The following is a 12,316-nucleotide window of genomic DNA, read 5'->3' as shown; positions in this document are numbered from 1 at the left end:
ACCGGTAAATGCAATAAAAACCTAACATTATAATATTTATTCTTTTCTTTAGAGCAGTCTTTAAAAGTATTATATAATTTAGCAAAATATCTAGCAGTCGTTAGTACTTTCCGTGGATGACTTTTTAAATTAATTAACTCTTTCCGCCCTGTGAGCAATAAGAGGGCCTCTTTTAGCAAGCCCATTATGGTTTCGACCAGGCCCACAATGGGGCGACCGAATGGTAAGGGACGGAGACCAACATATCCGGTCGGATAAACCCCCGAAAAATTCCTGAGGATTTTTCCACCCGGGCGGAAAGAGGACTCGCACTGGGAGACCCGTTCGATCCCGGGTTCCCCAGAGCGGTGGACTGCCACCTTGACCGCTCGGCCATCCGGCCGTCTTCCAGTGGATGACTATAAGGCATTGATCACCATGAATGGATATTCTGTTTGTACCTATTTTTCTTTTAAAATACCCATTAGTAAAAGAAAATCAGATTTGACAAAACTTATATTGAAAATGTTTAATTATCTACTTTATGTTGCAGGAAGAAAACTGCATACTAGAGGTGAAAAATCCAGTTTCACCGATGGAACTATTGGAACTGATTCGAGTGCGGACTGTTCCGACGGAACGGTTCCAATCGTTAAGCTAGACAGCATCGAAACAATTGGACTAGACGGTTCCTCGGAATCATTACGTAACGTCGGAGTTGCTTAGTCTCTTGGACTAGACAGCCCCTCGTCTGTTTTATACAACATATAAAATGCTTGTCTCTCTATTCTTTGTTTTTTGGTCGATCTGCTCCAAATTATTCATGTTTAACTCAGAATCTGAGGAAAATATATACTACCACGAAACCTGGATACCTTATCCTTCCCCTGATTTCATCCCGCCTTATTAACTCCTGAACCCTTTGTCCGATCTGCATGTAATTTTGCAGGCTTAGTCTCTGGGACTAGGAGGAAAATATAGAATATCGTGATATCCGGACACACCACTCTTCTCATAATTTGATCTCATCAATTTTTCGCGATAAACATAACAATTGTAAGCTAAAATAACCGAATGCCGAATATATCTGTTGGTTACTAATAAAACAAATAATTACGAACTCTAATAAAAATATACATTTTTAAAATAGCTGTGTAAATTTAAAATACTCTAAACTAATTTGATTATACCTAAAAATCCGTGGAACATTTTCATTGTTCGAGTTAAAATTCAGATAAAGAATTCATCGTTCCGTGGAAAACCGTATTTGTGAAAGTACTGAATGAAGAATGCGTTAGTAGTTCCAACCGGAACTGTCTCGATACTCGGTGTGGAATTGTTCCTCGTAGTTCCGACCGAGATTACCCACCTCTACTGCATACACTAAATTTAAATCATTAATTTTGTATCCAAAACATCACAGAAATCAATTCTTTTAAAATGTTTGGAATTAATAATTCGCGAAACATTCTAATAGATGCTCCGACATCCACCATTTTAGATTTACAGCGTGCATTGTTAAAAGACCTTCACTAGCAATTGTATCGCTTCAGCAGCATCGCTGATCCGCACACCGAATTTAACAATTCAATAATTGCTAGGTTGGCCGCCAAGCAATTATCGGTTTTAACAATTTTGTTTAAGTACATTTATTTAAATACGTATCGATTGCAATAAGGCATAGGAGATTTATGGCTTACCGTTAATTACCGAAGCTGAAGAATATAGATAAGCTGATCATAATCTTTGAAATCCAATCGGGGTTACTTTTGTTTGTTTAGTTATGGCAACGCAACACTTGGACGATCTGCCTAGGAGGATGCCTTCCGGAAAGACTGTTTAAGAGTAAGGATGGGATTATGCATACTCGAGCGAACGAGAATATGTGGCAGAAGAAGAGGTGATGACGTTTCACTCTCTCTGTTTATTACGACCACACAGACGAGAGCGAGAAACGGAGAGCGAGAAACGGAGAGCGTGAAACGTCATCACCTCTTCTCGCTCGCGTCTGCATAATCGCACCCTAACTAGCCTCTATTCAGGCGTTACAGACGAGGAGAAAACCCGAAAACTTCAAAGTTTCGCCTTAGAGGACGAATCTTTGTCTTTTCAAGAAATGACTTGTTCCATTATTTCAAAACTGAATCACCGCATCATATAATTTCACCATGGTCACTATAGTTTCATGACGTTCCATTCGCCTAGTCGGGTAAACTTGGCAAAGTTTTTGTCTTTTAGTATTCGGTATATGTTTATCAATATTATGCACAAGGACAACGTGTCTCTTAAGGGTATTGAATAAATTGTGTATTTGTTCAATTATGCCAATGCATTAATTTCTTGGCCTACCAGTGGCCGAGCGGTTCTCCTTTTTGAATCTTGGAAGTTCGGTCGTGGGTTCGCACCTCGCCAGGACGGGCTGGCCATGCTGAATAATCCGTTGTGTGAATTTTGTTTTATAATATCTTTATTTAGATTGCAAAATATATTTGCGTACACCTTACCATTGTCTAAATAACACTGGGGAACAAAATAAAAGTTTTTTTTTTTTTGCACACAAATGAAAATGTCTGATCCTAATAGAATTTTTTATGATGTTTTCAAATATATAAACAGTTTTTCTCCATCAAGTCTGTTTTTTGTTTTTTTTTGTAATAGCCAGTTTAAATAATGTAAAATACTGTATATTTATTTAGACAACATACATATTTATTTATCTTGTCAAAAATGGCGAGATATTCAAGATGGCTTCTATGTTTGGCATTTGGAAAATCCCTCTTGAGTATCCAACAGCAATCGGCAAGCATTATCGAATTCCACTGGCCCTAATACCTCTTTTCCACTATAGCGACGTCTTGATGGAAACGCTCCCCATGTTCGTCACTGACAGCACCTAAATTGTCAGGGAAGAAATCCAAGAAATGCATTCTGAGGGACATATTACATCTCATATCTTTGTAAGATTGTAAGAGCCCATTCAAAATTGTGCAGTAATTTGGAGCTTTGTGATTATCCAAGAAATTTTGTGCAACATCTTTTAATAATTTCCATGCTGATTTTTCAACTGCGCTTAACAAGCTTTCAAATTTATCATCTTTAATGAAAGTCTTATTTGTGGACCCATGAAAATTCCAGCTTTTGATTTAGCATCACTTATACGAGGAAATTTTTCCTTTAAATAATGAAATCCAGCATTGTTTACATTCATTGCTTGACAAAGTTTTTGAAAAGTCCTAACTTTATACGAAGTGTAGGTAGAAGAATCAGGTCAGCATTGATTGATGGGGCATGAATGATATTTTTCTGGCCAGGAATAAACATTTCACGCTTTGGCCATTCCTTCTTGACGTAATGATTTTTCTTGTCTCTGCTGTTCCATTCACACAAGAAACAACAAAATTTAGTATAGCCATTAATAATGCAATGACTTTTAATCATAACATATGATCCAACTGTACTTGTGATAATGAATTTTTTCAAGTAAGAGTTTCATATTTTCATAGATTTCTTTCATTCAGTTGAATAAACTAATGGCACAAAAGGAAATTTGTTTCCATTATGGAAAAGCGCAGCCTTAAGACTAATCTTAGACGTATCAATGAAAAGTCTCCATTTTGTGGTATTATGTTTATGATCAAGTGCATCCATCACAGCACTGTATTATTATTGCAATAAATTAAATCATTTTCTTCAGAATGGTAAGTTCAGATGGTAACCACTCGACTCCCACGGCCGCTTTGGGAAATGATAAGGCAGCTAAATGACAAAAAATATTATTTTCATTCACAAATTAAGTACGCATTTACAAAACCGTAGCTTAGATTTATTATAGACAATAGAGGAATTACACCGACAAATTTTACAATGACAAACACGACATTAAAAACGAAAACAAAATATGAACCAACACAAGAACTGAAAGAATGACAGAAATTGGCACATCAACAAGACAAAACCCAAGAAACTATCGATTAAATTATTTCGCAGTAAATTTTCCGGTTTTTGCTGAAGTAAATTTTTCGATCACGTCACTGAAATTTGTTTGTTTAGCTAAATCATTTTCAATGCACAAAATTGCTTGGTTATTTAGTGGCTCCCGACCAGTTGAGTTTCTTTGCCACGTCTTCAGTGAATTTGCCAGTTTACTGAAAGACCTCTCGGCCGAAAAAACAGTTATTGGCACTGTACAAAACAACTTAATTAATTGCGAGACTAATATTGGCAAATAAATCCTGAAGATTTTTATCGTATTTCGCACTCAGAATTCCAATTGGGGGGTTTTTTACTGGTAATTTTTATACTTTTGTGATTGTTATATTAAGTTAATAATAATAGTAGCTTAGAATATTAATTAAACTATGTCAAGAATTAAATATTCCAATATTCCACAAGAAAATCCAAGCAAAGCGAAGAATACAAACTGACCATCTTCATTCCGGGCCCTCACGAACCCGGGCCCCCTGACTAGAGTCTGGTCAATCATTACCATGTGGGGACCATGTACATAAAAGATTTGCGAATAATCTTTTACTCTATGATATTCGAATTTGTTACGCACGTATTAATGTAATTGCACTACTAAAAAGTCCTAGATTCCTAACGTTAGGTTCCAAAGTCCCGTACTATTCGAAAAAGTCCTAGAAATGGAACGAAAGTCCCAGATCTGGCAACGCGAGAACGACGTTCTAATCCGAATTACGAAGGAATAAAAATCAATAATAAAAATTATTGGAATACAAATCGAATACGAATCCGGACCCTTTAGTATGGAAGGCGGCTTGAACATCTGAATAATAGAAAACATCAAATTATATCGGAATTTTTTACACAGAATTCTTACTTTTGTTTAGATTCGTAAAAATGGAGAAGATAAAGTAAACAATTTTTAATCAAAGTGGACGTAATTCAAAAATACTGTATTAAAAAATGATAACAAAAAAGACAATTTACGTAACAGACCGATAAGTATATTTACCATCTGCAAAAGTTAGTATTATCTCGTAACATATGTACAGATCACTACAGGAAAAAATAAAAGTGACGTCTGTTTACTTTCTTATCATATCACAATTTAGAGTTAAAAAGGTATATTTTAAAAAAGAACTTTCTTTTACAAAGTGGAATACGAAGGTTTTAAAAAGAAAAATGGAGAAGAGATGTCACGTGTATTTTATTGGTATGATTTTAATAATAAATTAAATTGATAAAATTAATGTTTAGAAATCAAATTTAGATAATTAATATTTTCATTATTTGTATAGTTTTTGTTCTCTGCACGATTTCAATAGCGAGTAGCGAACACTCTGATGGCTCCATATACAAATATGCGCTACAGTCGGAAGAAATTGTTAAGAATTTGAATTATGGCATAAAAATTACAACTGTGACAGTTTGTTACGATTATGTCGGTTGTTTTGAAAGCAATGGTACATTTTCACACATATGGTCCGTACCAGCTAATCCAGAAGAGATACAAACAGAATTTCTACTTTATACACGCGAAAATCCTAAAACACCAGATTACATTGATTATAAAGATATCCATACTTTATACGAAAGTCATTTAAAACAGGAAAAACCAATTAAAGTAATTTGCCACGGTTTCGGAGGTTCATCGAGCTTAAATTGGGTTCAGTCTATGAAGAATGCCTTCTTAAAAAAGGTATTAAAGATAAATTATTTATCAAGTAATTGTTTTTGACTAATCTACTCGTGCAATATGTACATTTTTATAGGGAGATGTTCAAGTTATTGTTATTGATTGGAGCAAAGGTGCTGCAGGACCTAATTATTTATCCGCCGTTCCCAACAGCGAATTGGTCGGTAGACAAATCGCTGTACTTTTGAACCAAATCCAATTATATTTTAAAGTAAATTGGAACCAGATGCACGCGATTGGTTTTAGTATGGGAGCTCAAGTAGTAGGATTTTTAGGAAAAAGTGTACAAAAGATGTTTTCTGGAAAGATTGCGAGAATCACAGGTAAAACAAAATAATAAAATATTGTATTAAAATTGCATTAGTAAATATATTTCGTATTATTTTTATAGCTCTAGATCCAGCTGCTCCACTTTACGAAGGTTATGGCCCCGAAGTACACGTAGATAAAAGCGACGCCGAATTTGTTGATGCTATCCATACAAATGCTAACGATCGTTTATACGCTGGACTTGGGATGAAAACGCCAGTCGGACACGTGGACTTTTATCCTAATGGCGGGAAAGTTCAACCCGGTTGTAGACACAACAACATTGTTGGTTTCTTGAAGGACATTTTTAGTAAGTAAAGGGTCGTTCCCATTTATAAATACAATAAATATGGAAATAAACGCGTCCTACAGACTAAATGGTATTTATATTTTAAAAATTATTGCCTTTTTTTTTAGCCGGGGAGAAAGAAAGTGAATGTCATCACAAACGAGCTGTTTATTTATTCATTGAATCTATTCTTAATGACGACTGCGTTTTTATATCGTTTCCGTGTGAAAGTTACGATCATTACGTTGAAGAAAAATGTTTCTTATGTCCTAATGGAACTTGTGGAAGATTGGGATACAACGTAGAGGGTAATGGAGTATATTACACGCCAACCAATGAAGATCATCCGTTCTGTAGTAAGTTTTAATTTCTATATTGTTTATACGATAAAATAATATTAAAAAATAATTAATATCATTAATGTAAACACGGCGTATCTGATATTGCAATATGCCGGATGAGTTTATACTCAAGGACGTTTTTTTTAGTTTCGACTAATAACAGGACAGAAGTATCAAATGTATTACTTCCCATATGTTTAAAGAAGAAAGATATCTTCCCTTTGGGATTAAATTGCCCAAGTATATTTAAAATACCTCGAATTATAATGTATTTATTTATTCAAGAACAAGAATTTCATTGTATTTTAAAAGCATAATCTGAATAATTTCTCAAAATTTACAAGTTCATTTCTAAGATTTAATAAATCAAAATCTCTCTCTCTCTCTAATGATTAATATATTTCGTTTTGTATTTTTTTAGCTTTTCCTATTTTGATAGCTGTACAATTTTCCTCAGAGCAAGAAGCGACGTTAGGACAAATTGAAATAACTTTAACAACAAAGAGTGGATATAATGAAACTTACCAATTAACAGAGTAAGTTTATAATCCTCTATTTATTTAGCCTATATAAAATAATATATTGTAATTTATCTACACACTACACGTAAGCATCTTACGAAGATTTTGAACTTTTTAATAAAAATTTGCTCAGTTATAAGTTTAGTACAGTCGACCCCCTATAACATTGTTGATAATTCCGTTTTATATGAATTCCATGTTGTACGAGTCACTTAAATTTTACAAATACGTGAGCCGGGCTGTGTTATAGGGGGTCGACTGTATTTACAGATATGACTTACGAGTACAGTATACACTTATAATTTTATTGTTTTTCAGTAAAAGAGGAATTTTAATTCCCGGAAATGCCGTTGCTAAGAGAGTAAATTCGTCTCCAAAAATGGAAGACATATTAAAAGTAATTGTTACCTATAAAACATTTAGTGGATATTTTAGAAAGGGCCACGAAAATTGGATAATCGATAATATCATCATTACTAAACCAAGTAAAACTTTGTAAGTATTTGTTCGTATATTTCTAAATTATCTTTTAGTAAATAAATTAATGAATTTCTCCATTTAGGTTTACCGCGTGCCATCTAAATCTTTATTTAGATAATGTGACGACGGGAACCGTTTTTCCGAATAAATGCTGATTAAAATTATGAACATTGCACTGTTTCTTTTATTATATGTAACGCCTACGTATTTACTGAAATGTTTTAAATTATAACTAAAAATTTTTCTTTTGGAAGATTATTTTCGATTCAATAACGATTTTCCTATTACGTTACGAAAATAAAATGTTTTAATGAAATAACGACTTTTACAGAGCAATGTTGCAAAAATTCTAATTTATATATGGAACATTACGACAAATCAATTTTTGTACATACACATATATAAATACCATATATTACACAAAATACAATAGAACAATTTCATATTAAATTACAAAATTATTTGAGAAAATTGGGCTATTTTAATTTTATAATAGCCGCCATTGACGAAAGGTGCCGATACACGGTTGCCAGCTGTCCGGTTTTGTATTTTGTCATTATTATAAATAAATGTTTTCACAATTTTCCTCGTTTTCTTTTTTTTTTTAAAGCGGAAATTATTTCGCAACACGCTGCCGCATTACTTCTGTTAAATTCCAAAAGCCAAATTTTATTTCTGGCAACACGACATAAATCATTTTCTCATTCCGCGAATTCATAGCCGCCCGAGGAGGGAAAACGAAAATACGTAGCTGCATGGTTTTTAATTATTAAAAATTCCGGAAATCTTATTTTCAGAATAGAAAAATAATTATTAAAATAATAATAATAAAACTTTAAACTCGCACGATTAATAAATAAAAAAAAAATGTAATTTATTACATAAATAGAATCTGTCACCCCGTCCGCGTGGTGGCGTAAAAGTGTATCAAAAATTTCCAACAGGAGGAGCCAGTGTCTGTTAATGGAGACATGTGCAAAAACATGTGCGACCGTCTCTTCCTGTCAAACAATCAAATCCATTGAGTTAAAAATTGATATTTAAATATTAGAGTTTTCTTCCTATCGTGTTTAAACTCATTGTTCATTACTGACAACTTCAATTGACAAAAATTCTTTAATGTTTTGTAAGAAAACGTGTCACATTGTCAAAAACTCAATGCGAAACTGAAATAATTCGGCTTTAAAAGTTTACCATATTTTAAAATCACAATAAATACATAGAATTTACGTTATTATTATTATAAATATTTTAGGCNTGTTAAAAATTAACTAGCTGAAAAAAAACCTTCATATTTTAAACGTCAAAACAATAAATATTACTATTTTTTTTTTTTTTTTGACATTTAACTTGAATAATAGGAAACAAACTAAACTGTAATTTCCTTCGCATTAACAACAACTAATTAAAGATTTGTGAATATAATAAAATGTGAATTAAAAAGTAAATAAGTTTATGTGTATACTTTAATTCATTACATCATGTTATCATCATCATCATCATCATGATAACATTTAATCATTTATTATAGTTGTAAATCAATGTAGCATCTTATATAATATACAATTAATTTTATATATTTTTATGTTTTAAATAACACAAGGCTATATATTAATCATAAATGCCAGATTAACTTCAGCATCCATTTGTAATTTAATCAAGGTTTTAAATCGCACACCCAACTTTAACAGGAAGTGTAACGTTTTAAATATGTTCCTGTTGAAATATCATGTTTCATATTCGCGTACGTAAGAAATTAATCATTATAGAATTATCTAGAATATATAATTTCCATTAAAAATAAGTTTTTGAAATGTTCAGTAATTACTGGTATAATTACTTTCTAACATTGATTACTTTGAGGNATGAAACTTACATTATCAGCTATTTTCCCACATGATCTCTATTTTGTACACCATAAAAATCTCTATATATATTTTTTTTAACATTTTTTTTCTAATTCAGTGGCCCTCCACATTCAAAGATGTATCACCATTCAGGGAATAACAATCAACAAAACACAATGGTAGATAGGAAGGCACCTGAAGAACTCTGTTGTGTGCGACTATCACTCGAGTTCAAAATTTGACAAAGGGCATAAAAATCTTATAACTTTATTCTTTAGTAATAATTTTGATTTTATTTCTCCCCGAGTTATCCCTTTTTTAAAAAATGTATGTATTAATTTTTTTGATTTCCCCATTTTTTTTTTATCTCGTGAACAGTTGTTTTTGGTCCATCACCCTCCATTTCCATGATGATAAACATAATAATGGAAAAAAAAATGTGTGATGACAATGACAAGATGGACACATCGCTAAATCGGACACCATTTTTCATGCTGATAACAGCCCATTAATAACTTTTAGGGGGTTTTCCATGTATGTATGGTATGTTTGTGCTCATGAGACATTCCTCAATAAATTACGTGGTGAATAAACATTTATACATACAGTAAAATAGCTTCAAAATTAAAAGATTTCTTAATAATAATTTTAACAAATTCATTTTATCATAATTTTAAAAACACAACGATTAGTATGTATAAGTGATTATTCACAAACGCATCTCTATTGGTATATTAAGGCACACACACTTTCCAGATCAGCGTTACAATCAAAAAATATATAATATATATATAATATATATATATATACCACCTTTTTTTTTTTTACTATAAACAACTCTTAACAGGTAACCTCTCCATTAACAATTCACAAAATACAACAGCTGAGAAGTGAATTTGTACTTCTGTCAAAACTATATACAAGAATTATTAGTATTATGATTTTTCCTCTTTTTATAATGGTGCTTCCTAAGCCGTTTGTTTTTTTTAATATAATGTCACGTGTATATCGTAGAAAATATATCTATACTTTCAACACTAGACCATTTTCTGTCGAGTCCGAGAGCGTGGTGTCCAAATATATGTTACGTTGACACGTGTCCCGCAACCAACTAACTACAACATCTATGTACAGAGGCGGCGACAGAAGCCTACACCAGCACATGTATATAAGTAGAAGGGGGTTAAAATTTCACGACGAACACCATACAGACTTTTATTATCATCATCATTATTAATTTTTTTAAAATTAACCCAGAGGTTGCAGAGCAGAAAATAAGTATCGAAACAGACTTAAAATTTTGGCCTGGCTATAAAAAATAAAATAAAAGAACAGAACAGTTTTCAATTGAATCTCTGTTGTAACGGTATACACAACGAAAAAATATAATAATATTTATAATATATAATTATTTAAATCTAAAAATCTATAGTTTGGACTGCCTGACACATGGGTTAAAACTCCAACCCGCTCATTTCGAATACTCTCTTTAAAAAGTTTATTATTATTATTATTTATTATTTTTTTGCTGTTTTTGAGTGGCTGTGCTTGACGTATTCCCTGAGTCGTATGAGTTTTTTTAATATCTTATCATCTTTATCTTTTTCCATTCTATCTATATCTGTACAGAATATACTGACGAACAGACCCGTGTCAATTTTGGCAGTACAAACAAATATAATCACAAATATGAACTGAAGAAAAACTAATAATGAAAAGTGCCTTTATGGGAAAAGAAAAAAAAAGGAAAATAAGAATCAATGCTGGCAATAGTACATGGTGTACAATTTATATATATATATATTTATATATATACGGCAGTGTTTTGCATTGGGAGCTCACAGGTTCCCTCTTTGTAGACAGAGGTACTACGTTGAATCCCTTCGTGCAGCCTAAGATGTCTGGTTTCGGATAATTATGGTTGCTTTCACCGTTTTTCTTTAAAGTTCTTCTGTTAGTACAGGTGTCTGTTGTCATTTCTTCTTAGCGTGTAACATTTCCATGAGTAGTGTCTGTGCCGGAATACTGCTGTTTATGTGTTTGTAATACAAATATTCCTCACCTCTCATGCTGATCACTTTGATCTCCGGTAATACCTGCATCAGTTGATTAAACTTCTCCTATCAATGTAAAAAAAAAAATCAACGGTGTAAGGTAGTAACAATCGTAATCGTAAACATACGTTACTATAATACTAACCGTCACTTGTGGATAACAGTTCATGGTGTACTCCAATAACGCCTGCTGGGTTTGTTCGTAAGCTTCGTGGACAAGCTTCATGTTTGACAGCCCCCGGATTTCTGCGCTCGGAACAATATGCAGAGAGTAACTATTACCACAAACAAATTTAGATATTAAAACAAGCAGCGACATTGAATGGGGAAACATGCGCCTAAATTTTATTCCAGACTCCTTTAAATTCTGAGACGTTCTTCCTGTTACACAATTTTCTTCAGAGCTTTAGAAATTTTAGTAAATTGAATTTGAACGCTTCCCAAGTCAATGTTTCAGTTATACTTACATACTACACATAGATTAAACATTAACCCTTTTTTTAATTGACTGCAATTATCCAACTTTTATTTTATATGAATTTTCTCTCTTTTTTTTTTATACATTAATTTTAAAATATCAGTCCAGATTTCGGCTAAAAATTCAATCCAAATACAAATGCAGTCATTTTATTGTTGCTACTAGTGCTGTACATTTTTTCACATTTTTCTACCTTAATATCTTACCTAACACCTGGTTACAGTGGTAAATCTATAACAGAATAAAGGTCGGCCAATATTAAAAAAAGTAACCATTCGGTAATTCATAAAATTCGATACCTTTGATTTCAAAAAAGTATCAGTCAACTACAAAGTTATTTGGATCAGATGATGATGATG

At 32.5% G+C, this 12,316-nt stretch overlaps 2 protein-coding genes across 6 annotated transcripts in view; one reads left to right on the top strand and one right to left on the bottom strand.

Annotated features, from left to right (window-relative positions):
* The first annotated feature begins 5,025 nt into the window (after positions 1–5,025).
* Positions 5,026–7,742, top strand: LOC111633648 (pancreatic lipase-related protein 2-like). Its single transcript, XM_023378254.1, has 8 exons — positions 5,026–5,155; positions 5,241–5,641; positions 5,715–5,961; positions 6,030–6,257; positions 6,365–6,592; positions 6,999–7,113; positions 7,417–7,593; positions 7,661–7,742. The coding sequence occupies exons 1-8, from the start codon at positions 5,125–5,127 to the stop codon at positions 7,731–7,733; spliced, it is 1,500 nt and encodes a 499-aa protein (XP_023234022.1). The 5' UTR covers positions 5,026–5,124; the 3' UTR covers positions 7,734–7,742.
* Positions 7,743–9,526: 1,784 nt separating this feature from the next.
* LOC111633643 (nuclear hormone receptor FTZ-F1-like) overlaps positions 9,527–12,316 on the bottom strand; it is a 96,827-nt gene continuing 94,037 nt past the window's right edge. For 4 of the 5 annotated variants that reach the window (XM_023378249.1, XM_023378248.1, XM_023378250.1 and 1 more), the window contains 2 exons: positions 11,625–11,725; positions 9,527–11,545 (listed from right to left, as the gene is read on the bottom strand). In XM_023378249.1, coding sequence (XP_023234017.1) covers positions 11,399–11,545; positions 11,625–11,725 — 248 coding nt within the window. In that variant the 3' untranslated portion in view covers positions 9,527–11,398. Of the gene's footprint in view, positions 11,546–11,624; positions 11,755–12,316 lie in introns of all 5 variants that reach the window. The other variant, XR_002758082.1, reaches the window with a different exon arrangement.

This window comes from Centruroides sculpturatus, unplaced genomic scaffold, assembly GCF_000671375.1.
Source record: "Centruroides sculpturatus isolate CEXI.00-Female unplaced genomic scaffold, Cexi_2.0 scaffold837, whole genome shotgun sequence".
Lineage (NCBI taxonomy): Eukaryota > Metazoa > Arthropoda > Arachnida > Scorpiones > Buthidae > Centruroides > Centruroides sculpturatus.
Note: the sequence above shows the minus strand (reverse complement) of the source record. Positions and strands in the feature narration are given on the sequence as shown.

Excerpts from the sequence above, each read along its gene's own strand:
- LOC111633648 (XM_023378254.1), top strand. The coding sequence starts at position 5,125 with ATGGAGAAGAGATGTCACGTGTATTTTATTG. Across the intron at positions 5,642-5,714 it reads AGAATGCCTTCTTAAAAAAG|GGAGATGTTCAAGTTATTGT; the intron begins GTATTAAAGATA and ends ACATTTTTATAG. Across the intron at positions 7,114-7,416 it reads GAAACTTACCAATTAACAGA|TAAAAGAGGAATTTTAATTC; the intron begins GTAAGTTTATAA and ends ATTGTTTTTCAG.